This window comes from Barbus barbus (genome assembly GCF_936440315.1).
Source record: "Barbus barbus genome assembly, chromosome: 49".
Classification (NCBI taxonomy): domain Eukaryota; kingdom Metazoa; phylum Chordata; class Actinopteri; order Cypriniformes; family Cyprinidae; genus Barbus; species Barbus barbus.
Window position 1 is genome coordinate 8,412,699 of NC_136727.1, and position 26,503 is coordinate 8,439,201.

The following is a 26,503-nucleotide window of genomic DNA, read 5'->3' on the forward strand; positions in this document are numbered from 1 at the left end:
TTATTTTTGTAATTTCTCTTAACCAACACATGTCATTTCCATCTATCTATCTATATCTATTGAAAGAAAGAAAGAAAGAAAGAAAGAAAGAAAGAAAGAAAGAAAGAAAGAAAGAAAGAAAGAAAGAAAGAAAGAAAGAAAGAAAGAAAGAAAGAAAGAAAGAAAGAAAGAAAGAAACTAATAGGGCAAACATATATGCTAAAGCATAAAGAAATGATTAGTAAAAAGCTAGTTATCACAAAACACTGCACCTGGAACATAAAAATGCTTGTATTTGAAGAAACACCCATCTAAAAGATTAATTCATGTTACATGAACATAAATTATATAAAGATTTACTTATATTTTTGATAGGAATTAAAACTGGTTCATTAAGAAGCTCACACTTAAGGAAAAAAAATCTAAATGCTGTGACACATATTATGCACATGTAAACTTTGTGATCGACTTGTTTTGTTGTGTGTGTGTGTGTGTTTTCACACTAATGAACAGACACCATGAAGTGCAATTAACTCTGAGCGTGTGATCATCTCTAAATTTGATAGACAGTCGCAGGTCGGGCTGGATGGGCTCTGATTGACTTTCCATTAAGGCCTTCCCTGTTTATCTCTCCTGCGGCTCTGTTGTATCATAGCTCGCTGGCAGACATTTGCATATTGATGACAATAAGAGTAACTGACACTCGCATCAGGCGAATGACAGTGTCATCTATACTAATGCACTCAGATGATTGCCACTGGGACCGTGCTACTCCACTGAGGCTTTCCTGTTCAATCAAACATCCCAGAGGGCATTGTGTTTACCCATCTAGTCCAGACTAGTTCTTAGGATGTTAAAGATGACTATAATTTAAATGCTGATTGAAATGTCAAGTGTGGAGTTTGTTGACCTTTCCTTGTTTTCAGTATTGAACACTTATTTGATAGTGGTTCTTTCTAAGTAACAATTCTCTATAGTAAATGCTATTATTATGTATTATCGAGAGCATTTTAGAAACCACATAACAATGTGTTAAACCCCTCCCACGCCCCCTTATAGCAGGCTAGTAATTACCCAGGACCTCCAGCAACCACATACTGTAGAAATGTACTAAAACCCCTCAGAAATTCTTAGCAACTACTCAAAATGACCTAGAAGTCATATAGAATGTGCTGCAACTCTCATAACCATAAGCAACAGTCTAACAATTACCCAGAACCCAAAATAAAAACATACTGGAGCAATATATATATATATATATAAAAACCTTCAGAACTTTTTAGCAGCCAGGTAATAACTATTCAGAAAACTCTCAAAACCACATAGTAATGTACTCAAAACCACTCAGGAACACTTCAGTGTAGTAGCAACTACACAGAACCCCAGAAACCATATACTGTAGCAATGCACTAAAACAAAATTATTTTTAGATATAAAAAGCTCTTAGAAAATCACATAACAATGGGCTAAAAATCTTTCAGAACCCCTTAGCAACAGGCTAGCAATTACCCAGAACCCCCTGCAACTATGCACTGTAGCAAAGCCCTAAAAACCACTAGAACCGCTTAGCAACATGCTAGCAACAACCCAGAATCCCATCAATCACAACAATGCAATAAAATCCCTTATAACGCCTCAGCTACAAGCTAGCAACTACCCAGGACCCCCAGCAAAGGCATACTATAGTCATGTATTAAAAAAAACAAAAAAACTATTCAGAACCCTTAGCAACCAGTTAACTACAGAGAACATCCTAGAAAAAACATAACAATGTGTTACCCCCCCCCCAAACCCCCTTATAGCAACAGGCTAGCAATTATCCATAACATTCACAACATACTGTAGAAATATGCTACCCCTAAGAAATACTTAGCAACTGGCTAACAGCTACTCAAAATTAAGTAATAGAAGTCATATAGGATATGATAATACCATCAGAACCCTTAACAAGTCTAGCAACTACTAAGAATCCCCATCAACCACATTCTGTAGCAATGTGCTAAAATTTCCCTCAGAACTCCTTAACAACCAGCAACTTCCCAAAACACCCTAAAAACCCCATAGCAATGCATTAAAAGCCACTCAGAACTACCAAGTACCAAGAACACCAGCAAAAAAAATAATTATAAGCTATGTGCAAAAAAAAACCCTCTGAAATTTTTAGGAAACAGCTAACAACTACTTAGAACACTCTCGAAACCACATAGTAATGTTCTAAAAACCATCACTTTAGATTAGATTAGATTAGATTCAACTTTATTGTCATTGCACATGTAAGGTACAGGGCAACGAAATGCAGTTAGCATCTAACCAGAAGTGCAATAAGCAGAGGTACAGGATATACAGTGCCTACAATATGTTACATATGTACAGAAATATACAGATAAGGCAGTAGTACTATGGACATAATTTACAAGTTTTTAATACTATCAGTATGATATACAGATGGGTGATATGAACATACTACACAGATGGGTTGTGCAGTAAATGTATGTACACTATGAGCAAAAACTATGAAAATAATTACAAATGGATATGAATAAGCTATAAATTAAGATATATAAACACTAGTGCAATGAACATTGAAAGTGCATAGAAATAAAATTTACAGTGTAGATTGGTTGTTTTTTGTTTTGTTTTTTTTAATCGATTTAATGATGGGGAGGGGTGAAGAGTTTGTAGTGGTGTGTGAGGGGGGTGTCATTGGGCAGAGTTTAGTAGGGAAACAGCTGTAGGGAAAAAGCTGTTCCTGAGTCTGCTTGTCCTTGTTCGGAGGCTCCTGAAGCGCCTCCCAGAGGGCAGTAAGTTAAACAGTCTATGGTCAGGGTGAGAGGAGTCCTTAAGAATGCCGCGAGCTCGACGTAAACAGCGTTTTCTCTGGACGTCCTCAATGGCAGGGAGTGGTGTCCCTGTGATGCGTTGGGCGGTTTTCACCACCCTCTGTAGTGCCTTGCGGTCAGCAGCTGAGCAGTTCCCGTACCAGACTGTGATGCAGTTGGTCAGGATGCTTTCAATTGCACACCGGTAGAAGTTCCGCTGGATGATTGGAGACAGGTGGTTCTTCTTCAGTGTCCTAAGGAAGAAGAGGCGTTGGTGAGCCTTCTTGACTAGGCTGGATGTGTTGGTGGTCCAGGTCAGGTCCTCCGAGATGTGGGTTCCCAGGAACTTGAAGCTGGAGACACGTTCAACAACCATCCCGTTAATGTGGATGGGGTCATGCGTTCCACTTTTCTTCTTCCTGAAGTCCACAATGAGTTCCTTTGTCTTGCTGGTGTTGAGGAGCAGGCTATTGTCAGCGCACCATGCAGCCAGGTGCTGTACCTCCTCCCTGTTGGCAGTCTCATCGTTGTCTTTGATGAGGCCAATCACTGTGGTGTCGTCAGCAAACTTGATGATGGAGTTGGATCCATGCACAGGCCTGCAGTCATGGGTGTAGAGGGAGTAGAGAAATGGGCTCAGCACACAGCCCTGTGGTACGCCGGTGTTGAGTGTGATGGTGGTGGAGCAGGTGAGGCCTGACCTAACATGCTGAGGTCTGTTGGTCAGAAAGTTCATAATCCAGCTGCAAAGGGAGGTGTTAACACCCAAGTCTCCAAGTTTAGTGGTCAGCTTGAGTGATTTGAGGAGTGTTTCGGCACTGGCACAATGGATGTCGACTTAAAGCATGTTGGCACCATTGCTTGGGTGAGTGACAGGTTGAAAATGTCTGTGAAGACCCCTGCGAGCTGCTCTGCACATGTCCTGAGCACACGTCCAGGAATGCCGTCGGGGCCAGCAGCCTTGTATGCGTTGATCCAGCTCAATGCTGTGCAGACATCTGTGGAGGTGAGTTTGAGGGTCTGATGGTCTCCTGAGAGTGTGATCTTGGTGGCTGTCTCCTTGTTGTTGTTGTCAAAGCGAGCATAAAAGTCATTTAGCTCGTTAAGGAAGGAGACGTCTGTGACCGTTGGAGTGGAGTTGCATGGCTTGTAGTCACTGATGACCTGGATGCCCTGCCACATGCGCCAGGGGTCAGAGTTGGAAAAATGCTCCTCTGCCTTTAGCTTGTAGCAGTGCTTGGCCTTCTTGATGCCCCTCTTCAGGTTAGCCCTGGATATGCTGTAGGCCTGAGCGTCATCTGATCTGAAAGCAGTGTTGCGGGCTTTCAGCAAGAGCCGCACTTCCTTGTTCATCCATGGCTTCTGATTAGGGTACGTTGTGATCTGTTTCTCTGTTGTGACACTGTCAATGGAGGTATTGATGTAATCCAGTACAGAGGTGGTATAGATATCAATGTCTGTGTGAGAGCCACTGGCAGCCTGAGAAGCAAACATACTCCAGTCCGTGTGTTGAAACTTGTCCTGAAGTACAGACTCTGCTCCCATTGGCCACACTTTGATGGTCTTCACTGATGGCTTCACATGGTTGATGAGGGGTGAATACTTGGGGGTGAGAAACAAAGAAAGGTGATCAGACTGTCCGAGGTGGGGGAGGGGAGTCGCGATGTAAGCTCCAGCGATGTTTGTGTAAACATGATCCAAAGTTTTTTCTCCTCTAGTGTGGCAGGAGACATGCTGATGGAATTTGGGGAGCACTGTCTTTAAGTTGGAGTGATTAAAATCACCCGCAACAATAAATGCAGCTTCCGGGTGTACAGTCTGTTGTTTACTAATGGCCGCATGCAGTTCGTTCATAGCAAGCTTGGCATTAGCATCCGGGGGAATATAGGCTGCAGTTATGATGGTGGAAGTGAACTCCCGCGGCAGATAGAAAGGTCTACACTTCACCATGAGAAACTCTAGGTTAGGCGAGCAGTGTTTTCCAACAATGTCAGAGTTCGTACACCAAGCTTTGTTTACATAAATGCACAATCCTCCGCCTCTGGTCTTGCCGGAGTCATCTGCCGTTCTATCTGCTCGGAGCGTGTAGCGTCCGGTTAGATCAATGGCATTATTGGGTATGTCGCTATGTAGCCATGTTTCAGTGAAAACCATGACATTGCAGTCCAAAAGTTTCTTACTATGGGTGATGCGAAGTCATATCTCATCCATTTTGTTCACCAATGACCGCACATTAGCGAGGAAAATGCTGGGTAAAGAGAGCCGGTGCGGTGTTAGCTTTAGCTTAGCTCTTAGTCCTCCACGCTTCCCCCGCCTTTGTTTACGATCTCGGCGCCGCCTGTGAGCACTTCCGCCCGGCCGAGCAGAGTGCGTTGCCTCGGGTGTTCTGGAGATCTCCGGGATGAGTCGATGATTGGTTATAAGATTGTTGGAAAAGAGCAGACCGATATCCAAAAGCTCCTGTCGGGTGTATGATGTTAAGGCAAAGCTGTTCAGTGAGAACAGACCCGAGATGAGCAGGAAAAATACTGCAAAATTGCAAAAACTGGTGAGACGCTGAGCCTCGCGATGTGTTCGCGCCATCTTGGTCCACTTAGCAACAAGCTAGCAACTACACAGAACCCCTACAACCACATACCTTAGCAATGTGCTAAAGCTACCCAAAATTAAATGTGCTAAAAACAACATATTGTAGCAATGCGCTAAAAATACCCCAAATTGACCAACAAGTCATCTAGAAACATACTAAAACTCAGCAGAACTTTTAGCAACCAACTAGCAACTTCACAGAATCACATAAGGATGGGCTAAAAATCCTTCAGAATCCCTTGGCAACAGGCTAACAATTACCCAGAATCCCTTGCATCCATACTGTAGCAATGTGCTAAAACCCCCACAGAACTTATTAGAAACTCTGCAGAACACCCTAAAAACAACATAGCAATGCGTTAAAAACCATTCTAAACAATACAGCAAACAAGCTAGCTGTTGAACACTGTTGCAACCACATAACTATGCACTAAAAACAGTCAAAACCCCTTAATGCACATCTTAGCAAATAGCCCTCCAAAAACCCTTAGCAACACCCTAACAACCCTAAAACCCAATCAGCACCTCTTAAAACTAGCAATGTGCTAAAAATCTGTTTATTATTAGTTTATTACTCTCTTACAGATTTAGAGCAGTCGTCCATCTCTCCAGCACTTAGTAAAGTAACTTCAGATAATATTTTATTTATGCATGGGTTAAATTATTTTTAGACTTGTGCTTTTAAAGCACTGTTGAAGATCAAAGTAAAATACATGTTGCTTTATGCGGTTTTTTTTTTTTTTGGACTGGAACTGGAACTAACACGGGTGATAAATGGACTCACCTGTTTTGGCTTTGCAAGATCGTCTGTTGGGCTGCAGGCTGAAGCCATCTGTGCAAGCGCATCTGTACGATCCCTGCGTGTTCATACAGATTTGACTGCATGTCCCATAATCCCTGCATTCATCATGATCTGTGGGCAACAGCGGGGCTATTTATTAAATGCTAAATGTGCTCAAACATGACCTAAATATGCAAACCCAACTCTTAATGTTACCATTCTGCAGCAACCTATCAAAAAAACATGAATATGCAAATGCATGTTTGGGGAGGGAAGGGTGAGTAAATTGCTGTTTTGGTATAACCATAATTTATCATGAAATCAACAACGATTTATCTGAGGTTCGAGTTCATGCATTGGACAGCTAGCTTTTCTATAGATCCCAAAATAATATCAGCTGAGGCAACTTTTTATGAGTACTCTTTTGCCTGATTAGAACTGCATAATAAAAAATAGAAATAATGTGAATATCTTTCAAATTACCAAAGCTAAAAATGGTGATATTTAATAATTTTGAGGTAGCTAACAGCTTACTAGCTTAAAACACATTTTTCATCAGATATTAGTTGAGAACGTTTTATAGGTACTCTATTCAATGCCTGGTTGGAATTGATTACAAAAGCAGATTACACATTTTTCCCAAGAAAAAAATGTGATTGACTATTTTTGGAATTATGGTCATACTTAAACATATTCAGGTAGCTAACAACTTACTGTAGCCTACTAGCTTAGCATAGCTCAAATTGGTTAAGAAGAACTCTAAACTAAAACAAGATATCACAAACTAGCTTCTGAGACTAATTTCTATAGGTACTCTATTCAGTGTCTAAATAGAAATAATAGCAAATCAATTTAAACATTTTCTTAATCATAAAAATGTTTACAATAAACAATACAATTTTCAAATGTACACATCACATTACCAAAGCTGAATGTGTTTAAATGTAAACATTGTCAGGTAGCTAACAGCTTAGCCTGCTAGCTTAGCATAGCTCGCACTAGTTAAGAAAAGCTCTTTCGATTATCTAAAATGTTTTTCATCAGGCAGACAGGCACTGAGTCTAGGAATATGATCTTACACCAATATTTACTTTGTCCAGTCAGAGCTCATAGGAAGTGTTCATTCTGGAAAGCATTTTATTGGACTTTTTTCCCTTTATTACCTGTAATAAGTCAAAACTGTCTCTAAAGTGCTACAATTCAATTCAGTGACATTTCTAAAGAGCCAAATTCTTCAAACAGAGTTCAAATGGTAATGACCCTCACCTCGACACCGCCTCCCATCCTCATCCAGTTCGAAACCTTCCCCACAGAAGCAGGACGTCCCATTTCTCATGATCACACAGTCAAACTGACACCTCCGCTCCTTGCAGCCACGCACCAACTCTGAGAAGACACAAACACACATCTAAACTTTGATTCACAGTGTTAATATCACGCACAGAGTTCGCCCTCCCAATGAACATGCATTTACACTCGACAAAACCCTCCATAAAAGCACAATGCCATTTCGCCAGTATGAAATCATTTTTTTAAAAGTTGAACAGATGCAGCCTCATTACAAGACCATGATTCACCGCTTTTTAAGTGGCACTTAAGGCCTGTTTCCGTGGATGCAATTCTTCCCAGAGAGCTCCTGCTCCAAATCGCTGTCAATACACAACGGTGGAGTACAAATTTAAGGCCCATTGTGTGATATTTATCACCTGTACAGCCTCATAATGAGGGACATTTTGATGACTAGATTCTCCTGGATTGCTCGCCAAATGAAGATGACCCCGTCTTTATATATTGTTCCCAGAATAGTTTGAAAAATAGCAGTGATTTATAAAAGCTTGGGTGGCAGTCTGTTTCAATTACAACAGCCATAGCCCATATTTGATGTTTTTATTCATCTTGGGGTGTGGCAAACAGGTCACCTTGTTTTCTTCGTCATTTGTGACAGTTTTAAGTGCGTGACAATACTGGAAAGAGTGAGAAAGAAAAAGATTGCTGACGCTTTAGCCGTCTAATCGTGAGCGAGAGAGATTTTTAGCGTGCATTTGCAACGGAGCCCACATTAATAATAAGCATTGCACTGAGAAATTCATCGACCCACCCGAGACATACGTTCAGAATGGCTGGAGTCTGACAGTTTTAAATTAAGCACTTCTTTAAAAATGTATCACAGCGTTTAAGGGTAATGCAAAACGTTTTACAATATGAGTTTAACTGAAAGTGAAATATAATGGCTTTTTATCTATTACAGGGAATGTGTATCCACTTGAGCTGAAAGATGTTTAACTATTTATATGTGGGACTAGCGATGTGAAGCGACTAACAGTTCTTGAAATATTTCATAATCTTGGCTATAAAGGATTCTTTATCTATTTATGCAGATGGGGAATCCGAGCCACTAAAATCTGTAGTTTTATTCTTTTCACATAACAAGAACTGGGAGCAACAAGAGCAGAAGTAACATATTTTGTGTTCCACATAAGAAAACAAAACATCGGATTTGAACAACAAGAGGGTGAGTAAATAATGACAAATCATTCATTTTGGGGGTGAACTAACTCTTTATGACTAACCCTTGACTTGACTAGTTGTCATCAGAGCGACATTTGACAAAACAACAATTACACTAAAAGCAATCCAAGACAGTTTTCCTCAATGAAAAAAAACAACATGAACTTCAAATTAATAATGCATTATTATGAATTCATATGCAATAGATTTGTGCCAAAAATATGACGGAATATATGACCGAGAAGGAAGCTGGCCTAACTAATAGTCAAATTTTGCACCGACACATATAAATTACATAAAAGCTCAGAAGTTAAACTGATATGATTTAGCGCCAACAAAAAGTGTAAATAAAGCCTTTGGCAGTGTAAAAGAAAAAGCAGTTATTGTAATCGTGAATTTTGATCTGCAAAAAGGAAGCAAAGAAAAAGGCTAATAAAAGACTAAAGACAATTTTTTGGACACTTATCTTACCCCACAGAGTTTGACTTTCCTGAGATTATTAAAAGACCTTTTGATAACCCTATACAAATTTAAATGTCAGTATTTGCCCATTAGGAATAAAAAACAAACTTCGCAGAAATAAATCAAAGAAAAAGAATGTGAAACTCCATATCTCTACAAAGGGAGCTGACTTTAAATGTTGCAATATTGAAATGAATGAAAAGTTACAAGCATTGATCTAGGAGGAGGAAACTAGACCTCTCCGATTCAAAACAACAGGTGGGAGAGTTGATTATCGGATGAGAATTACTCTTTGGAGAAATCAAAGCTTATGCTAAGAACCCAAAAGTTAACTTCAAAAATAGGTCAAAATCATTGTTTTCACTGCGAGTGTTGTTGAATGTCTGCAGCTACTGTAGGACACTCGCTGCCACCCGGATTCACACTAATCTCCTCCGAGTGGGAAGGAGGCCATTACGGGTGGACTCTAGCTGCGAGTCAGGCTCCCACACAACAGGATTTATCTCCAGTGAACTCCAGAGCTCTCCCTCAAGGTGATTTTCTCTCAGTGAGGAGCCCTACTTCCTCTGACACTCGCTGGGTGATGTAGTGCTAATGGCAGCGGTCCAGGAAGGGTGCTGAGTCTGACAGGGGCGTTAAGGTAAATGCCTGTAGATCTATTTCTCTACCCCAACCCAAAGAGCTTGAACTTTAGCTGCTGTGAACAATCAATCACTCTCGGGAGTCCCGTACCACATTAAAAATTGAAGCCTGGGACCTTGAAAATCTATACGGACTTAAATGCCACAAGTTTTTTCAGACCACCTCTAAGCTTGACACATTCAAAAGATCTAATGAAATCGCTTACAAACACTATTCATATTTTATACTGAAATACAAATTTGGGCTGGTACATATTGAAGAGTTTGTCCTTTTTTATAGTCAATAGAAACTTGGAATGTTTTCTAAAAGAAAAGGGGGGCAAAACAAAACAAAGCAAAACAAAACTCAAAACAAAACACAAAATAAAAAGCAAAAAGAACAAACAAAAAAAAAGACAAAATGCAAAACAAAACAATAGAATGTTCTTTTTTAAGAAAAGAAAAGAAAAGACAAGAAAAGAAAAGAAAAAGCAACATGAAACAAAGCAAAACACAAAACAGAGCAATATGAAACAAAGCATAAAAAAAGCAAAATAAAGCAAAACAAAACAACACACACACAAAATGCAAAACAAAACACTGAAGGGCTTGTCTTTTAAAAATGGCCAATATAAACATATAATGTTCTCTATAAAATAAAATCTAACTAAACAAAATAGGCGAAGTAATTAAAAGGTACATGAACATGAATATCAGTCAAATGGAGAGCAACACAGAAGATGTGCCCATTCATTTATGAAACCAATATTTGTTGTTGGACATCAAATTTTGATTTTAAATCACTTACTTAATAGAAAACCTTTGGCATTGCCTTCACCTGACTTCAGCATCTTCCTCAACTGTCTAAACAGACCAATCAAAAAGCTGCATCATAAGCCCCGCACCTGCCCAGCAGGAATCACCAGTCCAGAGAACATGGCATATGTCTGGACAGGTCTATTATTCACTCACAGCAGGTCTTCCCCTCAGTCTCCATCATTAGAGTGGCCACCGTCCCCAGGGCTCAGATAGCTAGGCCATCACTGCAGCGGAACGAGCGTGCACTTGTGTATTTTTTTCTTGTTTGTGCGATCAGAGCAGGTGACCAGGGGGTCCGCACCTACCAGGCAGTGTTTATAAATAGATGACAGTTGAGTAAAAACATGGTTTGCAAGAAGAGAAAGGACGGAGGTTGGAAGCAGAAGGGAAGTTGACTTTCTAAAGCAACAAAGAAAATGCACAAAATTCTCAAACACAATGGCCACATTCACAGTGCAGTTAAATTTGGTTGTTAGTTCAACTTTTAGTGCTTTATCCTGTTCTGTACACAAACAGTTCAGTAATTTATGGAAGTAACAAATGTATTCTACAATCGAATTGACTCTTGAAAAATGTAGGTTGTGCCAACTGCATTTGTAGAAATTCTATGCTGTGTGTGCAGAACCGAACTGAACCACTTGTTGTTAATGACGCATTTAAACACTTATCAGAGTTGTGTCTTTTCTTCTGTATGCTTAGTGCAAGAAATCACATTGTACGTTTTGACTTAGTGTTGCCAGATCTTCCTAGCAAAAAAAAAGTAGTCCATGAACTCAAATCCAAATGTATTATCTTGGAAATAAGCCACATACCAAAAAATAGCAACCTGCACCTGCGTACATTATTAATTCCATAAACTGAAATGCTTTATGAGCCGAGCTCAAACAACAAGGCCAAAGACACTTAATAAGCATTGCTTATAATAAGTGGACATGGCAAACCATCAAGCTCTGCAAAGTAGCCAGACATAATTAACAAAACACAATGGCTCTGTTGTCGGTGGTTTAGTTACTCACGTAACTCACTGACATGATGCTAGCATGTTTTGAGAAGCTTTAGCATTGTTCTATAGGTGGTTTCTTACTAGCCCATGTTGAATAAAATATGTTTTGTTAGAACAGAAAGGAACCTCTCAACAAAGATTGAAGAAAATTTGCAACTCACAACATGATGCTAGCATAGCCAAAGTGTTTTTAGCATATTGCTATGTGGTTGCTAAGGTATTCTGAGTGGTTGGTAGGTGGTTGCTTACTAGCCTAAGTCCAGAAAATTCTCTACGAGAGGGGTATTCATCCTTTTTCAGGCCAAGAACCCCTTAAATTGGGAATGATATGGAAATTGAAATGAAAAGCTCATGGTATGTTTTCACAGTTACAGCAAAAAGTAATATTGCATAACTTCACAAACACCTACACCTTTAACTAGAGAAACTGAAGGGAGGTGGATGTGAGACATCTGAGGTGTAACTGTGAAACAGAGCTGGTTTATTTTGCCCCTTCATCAACACTTCAGGATCGACTGCCAGCATTGGAAGAGGATTCAGATAAACTCCAGATAAACCGGTGCAAATGAACAGGTTGGTTCAACGGCCTGTGCTCAATGAGTCTATATTTAACCAGATTGATGTGGCCGTAAAGGCTCTGCACTTGGAGGCTCGTCTAAATCCTAGTCAAGCTAGCAAAGGACATCAACTTGGCACATGAAACTGCCCTTCCTGTGACCACTGCAGTTTTGCCCCTGGGCAAAGCACTTAACCCTCAGCTGCTCCCATCATACTGTAATATGCCTGCATTTTCAGCACTCGAGTGAACACTAGCAGTCTCACTAGATTAATAAATGTTGAATTTATTTGATGAATTCTAACATTTGCAGCTGTTAGCTGACAACTGTCAAATTCCTGTGCAGCTACAGTACAAAATTGAATTGCTAAGCAATTAAATACATATGAAGGAAGTAAGCAAGTCATTCTATAATACTGATAATATTAACACCTGCTAAAATAATGATGTTACATATATGTATTAGTATTTGTTTCTGTCTTTTTCATGATGTCAATTCAATTGATCTTAAAAAAAGAGAAAAAACTAACTTGTCTTGAGAACCCAACTTAAAAGCTGTGTTGTTTTCTCTTGTGCAAAACAACATTTGTTATGTCTACATCACGAGAAAGTTAATTTGAGATCACAGACTTTTGTTGTGTCAAGATCAAAACAAAAATAAAGTAGATATTAGGAAAACAGCTTTTGTTATTTCTAGATAATAAGAACATTAAGTTGAAATCACAAGAAAATGTTGAAGTTGATATCAAAAGTCAGTCGAAATCTGGTGAACACATTTTTTTTGTAATCTCGCCACACCAAAAATTAGAGATCTTAAAAAACAGCATTTGTTATGTCACGATAATACTGTATGAAAATTAAGTTGAAGTAGGTCACAAGATTTTTTTGTGATCAAAATAAATTCAAAATCTTGTGAATCTTGTGTTGCTATGGTGAAATCACAACAAAATTAAGTAGAGATCTTGAGAAAACAACCTTTATGACAAAATTACAAAAAATAAGAAGAAATGAGAAAACTGTTATAGTGTAAATCATGAGAAAACATTTTCTCAAGTTGAGATAAAACAAGAAATCTTGCAAATGCAACTTTTATAATGGCAAAATCACAAAATTAAGGTAGAGATCTCAAGAAATCAGCTTTAGTTTGTCAAGATAATCAGAAAATTAATTGGAATAGGAAGTAAATTTATTGTCTCAGTCACAAGAAAGATATATTAAAAAGTAAATCTCATGAATACAATTTCTGTTATGGTGAAATCAAGAAAATTAAAAAATGGTATCACAAGAAAATTAAGTTCAATTGTTGAAATCATGAAGTATTTTGTGATGTACATTGTGAAAATTTAGTCATGATCAGTAACTTTTTATATGGAGATGATTAAATAAATTTAGTCCATAAATTACATCCACAGCTCTATGTGATTGACTTAAAAAAACCTCTTCAGTAGGCAGAAATAGAATACAGTTACATACAAAATACAACAAAAAAATGATATCTGAATTACCAATAAACAATATCTTGCACAGATGTATGGTATCAGTTGTATAATTTTTGTCACGTAAGTTTTATTTGAACCTAATCGGGTACAAGCATTAAGTAGAGTAATTATGTTTCACAACGGGCTGTAAAAAGAACAAAGAAAAGCTGTTGTTCCCAAGATTAATTTGCCTTTAAGCATTTGACGGCGTTCTTGTTATCCCAATGCTTTGTTTACTGTGCGAGTTTCCATTATATAAAAGCCACAGTGAAGTGTGGACTCTTTTGTTTGCAGTTGCTGTGTGTTTCAGGGTTTTTTAGTCGCCTTGCTGTGTGGGCTGCTTTATTCAATTCCGTATATTCATTAGGGACTGACAATGCAGATGGGGAAAGTGAGACTAGTGTGTTATTACCACAGGGACGTTCAGAGGTGCAACACAAAGACGGTTTCCTGCCTAGCACCTGTAGTATGTAGCACACGCCAATCTATGAATGCTCAGGAGACGTAAAGCAATACCTTCAGAGGGACCATGGTCACATCTTCCAGTGCTTTTGATTGTTTTGGTACAGAAGAAAATGCTGCAGGTGAAGTGAGACATTCTGTCAGGGTTCTGTCACTTCGGTCTAGTTTATTCATGGTTTTGTGACGGAGCCCTGACACTCCCTTCTTGTCTTGTTTTTTGGTGAGCGCGTGGCTTCGAGTGTGCTCGAGCTGCGCGCTCTCTTGTCTGCGTGCTCTGTTTCATGTTGGGGCGTGGTGTTCGGATCCCGGCACTCCTGTCTTGTTCAGACTCTGTTCTGGTTTCGTGTCGGGGTTCGGACACTCACGCTCCAGGTTTGTTCTTGCTGGGGAGCGTGCGATTTCGAGTTTGCTCGGGTCGTGCGCTCCTCTGTCCTCTGTCTCTGTGTGTGTGCGTTTTGTTCGGCACGCGGTTCGGTTTCGGCCGCGTGCTTTTTCTTGTTTTGTTTTGATCTGTGCTTTCATGTTTGTCATGTTTTGTGAACATGCAGCTTATGAGTCTCCTCGTTAGCTGCGTGTTCGTGTCCTGTCTTGCACATGGCTAGTGATTTGTTTTGCTGGCCATGTGCTTGTGTTTTTGTTTTGTGTGAGCACATGGCTTGTCTTGTTTGGTTCTATGTGCCATGTGCTCATGTCAATTGTCTTGACCCCACCCACCTTGTTTCCTAATTATTGGTTAAATTTCCCCACCTGTGTTTACCTCATTACCCTCCTCATTTGCTCCCTTTATAATCTCCTTGTGTTTGCAGTCCTGCGCCAGTTCGTCGTCGTAATTTCCCGTGTGCTGATCCTGCCTTGCCTTGTCGTGCCCTGTCCTGCCTTGCCAAGCCTGCCAGCTGTCCTGTTTTTCCCCTACGGGGTAGTTTTGGTTGGGTTTGTTTATTTTTTTATTAATAAAGCCCATTCTCTGCAGTACTGAGTCCTCGCCTCATCCCTTCTCCCCACAACCCTGACACATTCGTATACACTCTATTGTCAAAAAGGCCCAGCAGAGATAGTACTGAGCACCAGAATGGCCAGGCACAGGAACAGTTTCTTCCCTCAGGCAATCCTGAACATTAGAACACTTAGAAACACACAACACTGTGATACATGTATTTATTTAACACACATACTTATTACATTTCAGATTTGCACCTAACATACCTGTCCATACTAAATTGTCTATTGTGTTTGTGCTATTTTGCACATCGTCTATTTTGTATATTTGTACATTATTATTATTATTATTATTACCTGTGTCCTGTCGCTGTCATTCTGTTGCACTGTGGAACTTCTGTCAACAAAACAAATTCCTTGTAATAACCTGGCAATAAAGCTAATTCTGATTCTGATTCATGCAATCCAGTTTTATTATTGTCAAAAAATGTTAGCAAGCAAATTTAAGCATAAAAGATGCTATGCAATGCTAGCATTTGTTAAGTTCAGTCAGGACCACTCTGTTCGATGCCAGAATATTGTAGAGGTCCTGAACTTTATGTTTGGCAGCAGGCTTCGCTCTGCAGGGTTCAGTTCTGAGCTATCCACAGGAAACACCCCCCCACCCTCCGAAGCCTAAGCAATTGCCAGATATTTTAATATGCACAGTAATATACACAAAGTAGAGTAACACCGTACTGTGCATAATATTGAACTATTGAGCAACATGAGAAGGATAGGTGATATATCGCCGTGGGCGAGCAGTTAAGTGATTATGGATCTGCATGATGAGGAGATGGGGATGGATGAGGGTAAGTGCATGTCTGTGAGACAGAATTCAAGGCTGACTAAGCGCATGTCTGTGCAACAGACAATGGCAAGTGTGAGTATGGATGATCTTATATATCTTATTAATTGTAATGGGAGGAGTTATAATCAGCTGAGCGTCAGCTGATGCTGCAGTCTCGCTGTGGTCTGCCTGAAGAACGCTTGAGCTCCATTCGTCACTCAAACTTCATCAGTTTAACAACAGAGAAAATAATTTAGTTTAAAGTTTGCTAAAAAGATTTTATAATTATGTAATGACGTTTAACTGTCATCTGCTAGCAACCATTTTTTTTAGCATGGGTGATGCTATCCAATGCTAACATTTGCTGTAGAAGTGAACAAATGAAATAATTATTTACAGTTTTAAATTTTCTGAAAATATTTTATCAACATGTAAGTTATTTGTTTTATTGTCAACAATGAAGTTTACAACCAAATTAATTTTTAGTGTAAACAATGTTATCCAATGTTAGCATTTGTTGTAGAGATGTAAAATCAACATGATCACTAATTTTTACACTTTTACATTTGCGAAAAAAGTTTTATCATCATGTAATGCAGTTGTTGAATTATCAATAAAGATTACTAGCGACCAAATTTCCAAATGCTAGGAGTGCTAGCAATTGTTACGCAATTGTACAAATATTAACAGAGAAATTGTTTTTCATGTGCTAAAAATATTTGAATGCAATTTTTAGATGTTTGCTACCAAACCCAGCTAAATTTCTGTCCATAAAATACGTTATAATGCTAACATTTGTTAAGCAGTTGTACGAATATGAACAGAATTTTTTTACATTTGCATTTGCTAAAAAGATTACATCATCACATAACAGTTGTTCGACCATCAGCGAAGTCTGATAGTAAACCAAACTAAATATCTGAACATAATCAACATTATGTAGTGCCAGCATTTGTTTAATAGGTTTACGATTATCAACAATGAGAATATGTGTGTTCCTATGGAAGCCGTTTCCGCCACTGAATAAAAAATGAAAAAGGTAATTGTGATTTTTTTATCTCAAAATTCTGACTTTTTTCTCACGATTGCGAGTTTACATCTCGCAATTCTGACTTTTTTTCTCAGAATAGTGAGATATAAAATCACTATTGTGAGTTATAAAGTCCAATTCTGAGGAGGAAAAAAGACTGATGTGTTCTTAGAATTGCGAGTTTGCCTACAATTTGCCCGCTCATAATTGTGTTTTATAAAGTCAGAATTGCATGATATATAGGCTCACAATTCTGAGAAAAAAATGTCAGAATATTGAGTTTATATCTCACAATTATGACTTTATTTCTCAGAATTGCAAGTGTATATCTCACAATTCTGAGTTGTTTTCTCTCAATTGCAAGTTTATATCATGCGATATTGACTTTATAACTTGCAACTGGAAGTTTATAGCATGCAATTCTGAGAAAAAAATGTCACAATTGTGAAATGTTAACTCATAATTGCGAGAAATAAGTTAGAATTGTGAGATTTCACGTGAGAAAGACTTTTTTTTTGAGAAACAGGCTTCCATATGTTCCACATAGTTTTCTACATTTTAATGGAATGTAGCATGTGTCTCTGACAAAACTTTGATGTGATTTACTAAAAATACTTGCCCATAAAAACAACTTCCCATGTCTTTCTGTAGTGGATTTGTCACGAAATTCAAGTGCCAATTTCAAGCTAGTCAGACGTTCTACACTGCATTTTGCCTTTTAACTTCCCAAGATTCCTGATTGCTGTCTTGGCCTTCACTACAGCACAGCGAGGATTCTCACTCAAGACCTCTTTTTCCATCGGAATTGAAGTACAAACCTCGATTTTGGCATCAAAGGCTGTGTCAAGACTGTCACATGTTCTGAGGTTTGTTTTATCATTTGTAGGCTTTGATAAACATTCAGTAGTGGGAATTTACAGACAAGGAGAGGAAACTGCTGAGGCGGGCTACACATGAGCTTCCAGAAACGTACATACTGTATACAAGCACAACACCAGCTAACGCTATTAATATGTTAACAGGCCACAAGCGAGGGAAAAATATATCACTTTCTTTCCTTGGGAGATGAAAGAGAAATGGTGCATCGATGTTCAACTCTGCTGTTTTTTTTTAGAGCAGATTCAGTTTAGGCGTTTGCCCAAGGAACTTCAACAGAAGACAATTCTAGCATACGGCTAATACTGAGCAAAAAAACAACGATGTGTAATACATTGTGTAAGACACTTATTTTGCACTGTAATTATATTGCATGTTTAAATCTGTCCATGTTTAAATCTGTTTTTGCAAATAAATTAAATAAATAGACCTCCCCGAGGATGATTAATAGTAGTGAAAGTAGTAAGTAGTAGTAAGTAGTGAAAATGAAAGTGACAAGTATACAATAAATATAAATATAAATATATATATATATATATATATATATATCAGTGCGCCCACCTCTGTGTCACTGTTGGAACACGACTGAAGTACAAAGCCTATAATTTTCACATTTTCATAATTTACATAAATAATAGTTTAGCATTCAGACACGTTGCATCACAAATATGGAAATATTATGGAATATTTGGATTTGTGCCGAATGAGAGAGGTAGGATACACGAGCACAAAGCTCCATTTTGCAAACAGTTGAGTGCACAAGCCTTTAAAGTGTACTCCAGCATACGGTCACTGTTTAGTGGGCTTTGTTTTCAAGGGCGCAACTCATGGCATTCGCTGTTCTTCTGCTGGCGGTTATCAAACAGTGTTGCATTGATGTGGCGCCCCCTTCTGGATTGAGGGTGAATTGCCTGTATTCGTTGTAAGGCCTCATGCACCGAACCGAGATGTGATACTGTGACGGTTCGGTACGAATACATGTACCATGCCACCCCTAAAATGTATGTGAGTGTGTGTGTGTGTGTGTGTGTGTGTGTGTGTGTGTGTATATAGTACAAATTGTGTCGCAATGTTGGAAATATTTCTGTTTTAAACCATGAAGGCGAGCCAATGGATATCACCCAAGCACGCGTTTGCACCAGGAGTTGCACACGTGCGAACTTTGCGCAAGATTTATATGCTGGTGAACATCTTAATCTCAGTCAATTCACTATAAACAGAAAGTGAAAGTAAAAACCGAATGACGGAGCTTTCGGCATCTGACGCCACTTATTCGCTCAGAGACAAAGAGTGACGAATCTACTTCAACATATGCTGATAACGGTATTGCCTATAGCTGCTTTAATTTGTTTCCGTTATATTTCTCTTGTGGCCCGTACATACTGAAAAAAAAAATAATAATACGTATTTTGTGTTAAACAGGTTGTTTTTGAAAGTCGGTGCTTGAAATAAAAACCTTTTTGTTTCATTGATTTTTATTGATGACTGCAGTGTTAATATTTTATTATAGGATAATTCATTGTAGGTAGCCTATAGCCTAATAGACCTGTTTAAAAGACCTTTTTTAAAAACATTTTAATTGAGGAGTAAATATAATCTTATGATGATCTTGTATCTACTACGATAGCCAGAGATACTGACAAAAACATAAATTATTGTCAATGTTAAGAGGATTTGGCATTTCCAATTAATGTAGGCCTGTTACATTCTTATTTTATTAGGCCTATTATTATTAAGTTACTTTTATTATTAAATTAAAAGTACAATTTATTTTCCCCCGCAATAATTAACGCATAACTGCCGACGCACCCCAGCACGGGGAGGTAATCGCCGGACAGACAGCATGTTGCCTGTTACGTCGTTTGGGCTGCATTGTTGAGTGCAGTGGCACTGATATTTCACACACTTTAAGCTTTAATTTTCCAAACGTAATAGGATTAGTCCAACAAATCGTTCAGTGTGTAATGCATACCGATTGGTTCAATACGAATACGCGTATTGTTACACCCCTAATATAGTACAAAATCGATTTTTAAATTACCTTTAGGCAATATATATATATATATATATATATATATATATATATATATATATATATATATATATATATATATATATATATATATATATATATATACACACACATATATATAAATATGCATAAATCTACTGCATAAAAAAACAGAAGAATAAATACAATAGGATGCAGTGCTTGTTTGAAAGCAGACTCATGTTAGTCTCAAAAGCCTTTGTTGAAGGTAACTGTGAAAAGACTGTAGAGAGCAAGCTGTGTAGAGCAAGAGGAAAGAAAAAAAAAGCGCAGGAGAGACGCTCAGCACATTTTCAAGGTTACAGTCCTTCCTGTCACATAAAGATATAAAGTTTATGAGCTTTAGCATTTCCTTTGTGCTATAAATGTGGATGTGTAAAATAAGGCAGCTTCTCAAACCCAGAGGGCAGAAAGTCCATCGCTCATGTTCGATAATGTGCAACCTCAATCTCTAGACACAGATGACTAAATGATTGCTCTGTAAATTCAACAAGATCTTTTGCCTGTGCTGTGATTTTACAGAACGAGACAATCCATGGTGCAACATCTTTATACAAATGCAAGTATATGTGACGCTCAGGACGAGTCAAAGTTTGGCTGATTAGCATGATCCAATTAGCCCATACTAATTTAAGGGCAGTCGTGGCCTAATGGATAGAGAGTTGGACTTGTAACCCGCAGGTTCGAGTCTCGGGTCTGGCAGGGATTATAGGTGGGGGGAGTGAATAACCAACACTCTCTCCACCCTCAATACCACGAGTGAGGTGAGACCCTTGAGCAAGGCACTGAACCCCCAACTGCTCCCCGGGCGCCGCAGCATAAATGGCTGCCCACTGCTCCGGGTGTATGTTCACTACTGTGTGTACACTTGGATGGGTTAAATGCAGAACACAAATTCCGAGTATGGGTCACCATACTTGGCCACAAATCACTTCCCTTTCCCTTTAGTGAAACAAACATTTCCCTTTCTTTGTTATGTTAGTGCCAGATGGCAAGCTACTTGCTCTACTACTTTAGCATAGTTCTATTGCGTTCTATTGGCTAGAAAAAATTACTACAATAAGCTATGTTTCTGAACAGATACTGAATAATAATCCTGCATTAGTCTAAGTGTAGTATTATTGTGTGATATGATTAAACTTAATATTGAAAGCCAACAGCGTAGACTGCTACCTTAGCAATAGCATTGTGCTAACTTGTAAAAAAACATTTTTGAAAAGAATATTATGATAACAAGGTATGTTTTTGAACAGGTACTGAATAGAAATGCTGACAGTAAGCTTTCTATAGGATGCAATTAGTTGTTTTCTTAATCGTACTGGAGTACTAAGCCTTAAACTAACTTGTCAAAAAAATGGATTAGCTAGAACAGGATATTATGATAACAGTAGAGGGAGGCATGAAAGTGTGATAAGCCTTTAGATAGTAGCAAGCTAAAAGCTTAGCCTACTAGCTAGTGCTAACTAGGTAAAAAAAAAACTTTAGCTAGAACCGGATATAATAAAAGCCATGTTCTGAACTGGTACTGAATGGAAATACTAACAGTTAGCTTTCTTCAGGATGTGATTATTATAATTTTTTCTTAACGGAGTGTCTATTTACACTAAGTGCAAATAGCCCGCCTTGTTGGCAGAGTCTATTTACACTAATCCGCCCACCAACATGTGATTGGGGTAGTCAACACTACAAAAGACGCTCCTCAATCAGCAGTTCCAGTGGTGTAGGTGGTAAGTGAGTGCTTTTTGATGAGATCAAACAGAGTCCGAACCTGCCTTTCACCTAACTTTTTTTCTCCCTTTTCAAATCTCACATCACACCATTAAGGCATTTACTTTCAATAAAAATTAAGGAAATAATCAAAAAGTTGAAAATAAAGTATCGGTAGGGTTAGGGTGGGTGTAAAGATGGCTTTATTGTCCCAATAAGGTGGCATCCATTTATAATTTGAATTACAATTTACACTCAATATGCTATTATGTACTGTTTTATAATGTAGTACAACACTGAGGTGCAGATAATTGACACTATTTGAAATAAGTGCAGTAGTCTAAATAGCAAAAAATCTTGTAAATAGAATCCATTGCTATTAGTGTAAATAGCATATATTGCTAAGAAAATATGCTATTTTGACTTATTGTAAATATAGCATCTAATTGCTATTCACACTTAGTGCTAATAGCCACTGCCTTTTCTTAACCATACTGGAGTACTAAGCCTATAGTCAAACCAACTTGTTAAAAAAAATTATTATTAGCTAAAACAGGTTATTATGATAACATGCTATGTACAAATACCGAATGAGAATGCTAACATTTAGCTATCTATGCGTGTGAGGCATTGTGATTTTGAACACAAAACTGTACGCTCTTCTAATGTGAGACAAACGAGAATAAATGCGACAGATCAAGAAATTCTTTGCTGTGAAATGTGCACGGCATCATGTTCTTTCCTGTGTGCGTTTTCAGGGAAGTTAATTAAATGTGTGACTCTCTTTTTGTCTCAATTATGTTATCTTCTGCACCGCTCTATGCCGTCTTTGTTAAGTTATTCATTTCACACATCTACAGTCAGTCAGTCTGACACCGGCAGACACCGTCTGAATAATAATAAAAAAAGATATAAAGTCCTTATCAGGCCCCAATGATCTAAATATAATCTGTGTGAGAAGAACCAAAACAGTGGGGAAACGTGAAGATAAGTGATCGTACTGAAACACACACTCACACACACAGCCGAAATCTCTATTCTCTATTCTTTAGTCTCTAGTGAATAACCGTGGTCACCTGAAGGCAAGCTCCATTCCTCAATGACAGAACAAATCCCCACACAACCAAGAAAAATAGTCAAGAAAGAGTTTCAAAATAACACACAGTGATCCAAAGGCAGTGGTCCCAATGCTGCTCGCTAGTTTTTTTTTTTTTTTTTTTTTCCCATCAGAAAAAAATTAAAGAGAATCTAAAAACACTTTGTCAAGGTTAGTTAGGCACTTAAGTCGATGTCAAATACCTGCAAGAATGTTTACTCAGGTTTATCGACGTAGCAACACACATTTCAGTAGGGCTGAACACAGTTAAATACAACATGAAACGGCATTCACAATTCATTAAACTATATGTAATGTGATATTTCTAAGTGAAAATGTTATAGCTGTAAATTTTCTCTTGGATCTTCTTTAAAGACTATTGCAAATATATACTAGTAGAGTTTTCTCCTCAGAATGTGACATACTGTTTTATGCTACATTACCAAAGCTAAAACAGCAAATAAAGCATTTCTCCTATGTTTGGTTTCCTATTAGGCTTTGGACTAACTATTTTACTGTATAAGTATAGCGCTAAAGTAGCGGAATTTGCACATTTGTTTTTTTTGCACAGTTAAGAATCACTCTATATGAAACAAATGAAAAATTTTCCCGCCTCCTTGCCCCCGTACGCAATCAGTTCCCAATTCCAGACCAGAAAGCATCTATGCCGAAGCAGTTTTTCCATCTTAGAACCTTTTTCTTTCTGAAAATATGCGTAAAAATTATACATTTAGCTTGTCACTGGGGCAGTACACTTAAAGGTACACGTTTGTACCTTACTGAAAATGATTATTAGTAACTTAAAGCTGCAGTCCGTAAGTTTTGCCTCTTTGTCGCCATCTCTGTTTGAAAACCTGGAATTGCAGTTACTTGCGGAATTCTCTTCGGTGAGTGGGATTGTGCTCCAGCACGGCTCCAGCGTGGATGAATCTAATGTTTTGAGGAGTATGTGTGACTGTCAGTAACCGCACCGGTGTGGATGTTTACTGTACTTCGCAATCACAGATTCTAGCCTATGTCTTAGAATATATGACCCAAATAAGAATTTTCACCGTATATTGCCATCTGAACAAGTAACAAGTCTGCCATGTTTGTTCTGACCAACTGAGGAAAAAAGCATTACAATAAATCGTGCTACCAATGGTTAGTAAATCTAACGATCAGTTAGCTCAAATCACATCAAACCGTGCAAATTATTATTATTGTTATATTTTATTCTCAAATTATTAATGTTAACAACATCAGCATTGCGTGACTATGAGTATAGTGTGTATTAACGTGTAGATTTCAATTTCTGTACAGTCTAATCTCTAATTTCATATTAAGAAATTATTCTAACCCAAAAAGCAAACTATGCTCCCTTCGAACTGGTTTTCTTTCAAATAAAACTCCTGTGTAATCCCCTGTAATCAGAAGCACATTTAAAACTGGAATATAATTTAATTTTAATTCACATGTGTTTCAGAAACACATAATCCTTTCTGGATTAAAATCCACCATTAAAATGATAAATTTAATTATTCTAGCTGCTGTGAGAAAAGGCTAAATGACCTGCAGGATCCTCACATGCGATAGCTTAGTAGCGGTTACAATTTATTTATGTTTACAGATGTGACAATGACGCAGTGCCATTCTCAAATTTCCACTCAAATTAATTTTCTCAAACCACTCAAATTAGAAAACAATATTATAAGATAACCGTTGTGAATCGGGCTAAAGTAAGGTAATAGTTTTGAACACTAGCTGGTTATATACTTTCTCAAAAATTGATTTTGGATCGTTTTTAACCAAAAAAAAGTTACGGACTGCAGCTTTAAAGTACTAATATGCAAAGTTTTGTTAGAGATAAGGTACATAAATGTAATTTTGGTGTTTGTTTTACCATTAAAAGGTACATTTTCTTTTTTCAATCTCTGTACAATGCTCAAAATGGTTCAACAAAATGGTCTGTCAAAAACTATCACCATTTTGGAGTATAAGTGGCAATAGACACAATAGGGTGGGTTTTTATGACTCGAGACAGTTAGCAACCACCTGGAACAACCCTTACAAAAATTAAGCATGGTTCCATTATAGTAAATGTGTAGTAAAAGTGTGCCACAATTTGACTACAAATGCCATGGTTAAACTATGGTTAGTGTAGCAAAACCATGGTTAAATTGTGTTTACCATGGTTTAACTATAGTAACCATGTTTTTTTTTTTTTTTTTTTTTAGTAAAACCATGGTTAATTTTCGCAAGGAAACCTAACAACCACCCAGACCACCCTAGTAGCGGCATTGCAATGCCCTAGCAACCACCTACAATGGCATTTACAATGGAAGTGAATCTGTAAACATTTCAATACTCATTGTTTCAATAGTACTGCCACAAAATGTGTTAACATGATTTTGGTGTGAAAATTGCTTTCTGTTTAAAGTTACATACAATTTTAGATTTTTTTTAGTTGAAAAAAAAAGTTAATCAAAATGACTTTACTTTAAAAATGGCATTTTAAATAGCTTAACAGCTCAAAAAAATATTGTAAATTGTAATTACAATGAAAGAGAATGGGACTCTTGAACACTCTTGAACACTCACTGTTTCAATAGTATTATATAGCCCCAAAACGTAAACAATGTGAGTGTTAACATGATTTTAGTGTTCAAAAAAATTCTTAATAAATCCAATTTTATAACTTTTTCGCTATAGCAATGCCATAAGCCCTAAAATGACTGTACAAATTACATTTGAACAGCTTAACAGCTCAAATAAATGCACAAACTTCAACAGAAAAATGAACGTAAAAGTTTTCTGTTTTCATTTCTGTTTTTAAATGCTTCAAAATTTACTTTTGCCTCACAGTAACCTTAAAAAAGAGGAACAAGTTGAAATTACGCACTGCAGTATTGTGCACAATAAGACTACAGACATTTATTAAGGTCGTAAATGAGGTCAATGCAAGTTTCACGCTATCTTTAACCCACAAGGTTAGTTTGTCTTAACTTTTATGACCAAAAAAAAAAAAAACAGTCTGGCTCATATGACTATTCTCATAAAGATATTTCTCTCTCACTTCTTCTCTCTATCTGTCCCAGATTCGTATACCTCCAGGAGTGAGAGTTGATATCTGCTCTGCGGACTGATAATGTAAATTATGAATGCTCAGTTATGACAGGTGTACAGAGAGCAATCTGAAACCGGTCTGCGGGGCAACAAAGCGGCCCGAGTTTTCTCCTAAAAGGAGCATGTACTTCCATACCTCCATCTTCATGATGCCCAATTTTATTTACTTTGAAACCAAACCAAGACTAAGATTGAAATGGAACATAAAATGTAAATGTGCAAGTTTCCCCTCCGAGCGAGGTCTTATGTTGCTTTAAAAAGCCTGCCGTGTGCTCGAAAAACATTTTACGAGCGGTTCTCAAGGTGAGGATGATGAATACCTCCATATGTTCATTTATTACGGCTGTAACTAAATACACACATTCTCTAGACATGAACGATGTAGCTCATGCGTCTCAACAGTTAAACAAGCTCGGTTGCAATACATCAGCGTTTTAGACGTAAACTAGGCTGTGGTTTCCATGTAAACCTCTTTTCTTGTTGCCTTTCACCACAATGTCACAAAACGCAATCCTCACTTCATCATGTGGAGAAACAGTAATTGCCTTTTATCAGAAAACCATTATTACATTAAGCCGACTGTGCTTATCTTGCATGGAACTGACTTCAAAGACTGCAGATTTGTTTAATTCTATCAAATACTCTTAAAATGAGGAAATAATGAGCACTTTGTGGCGTTAAGATGGAAATTGCTCTTTAAAGTTTAAAGTCTTGACCTGCAGCTATGGACGTCGATGGACTGTCATGATGTTTTCAGCTGTATTCGAGACATCAAGTTTACATCAAGTTTGATGCACA

At 37.9% G+C, this 26,503-nt stretch overlaps 1 protein-coding gene across 1 annotated transcript in view; it reads right to left on the reverse strand.

The window, feature by feature from the left end:
- Positions 1-26,503, reverse strand: part of LOC306867723 (low-density lipoprotein receptor-related protein 1B-like) — a gene marked incomplete at its 5' end in the record, with an annotated part of 282,208 nt that overhangs the window by 197,995 nt on the left and 57,710 nt on the right. The window contains 2 exons of the mRNA XM_079413559.1: positions 6,172-6,300; positions 7,435-7,554. Of these exons, the coding sequence (XP_079269685.1) occupies positions 6,172-6,300; positions 7,435-7,554 (249 nt within the window). The remainder of the gene's footprint in view (positions 1-6,171; positions 6,301-7,434; positions 7,555-26,503) is intronic.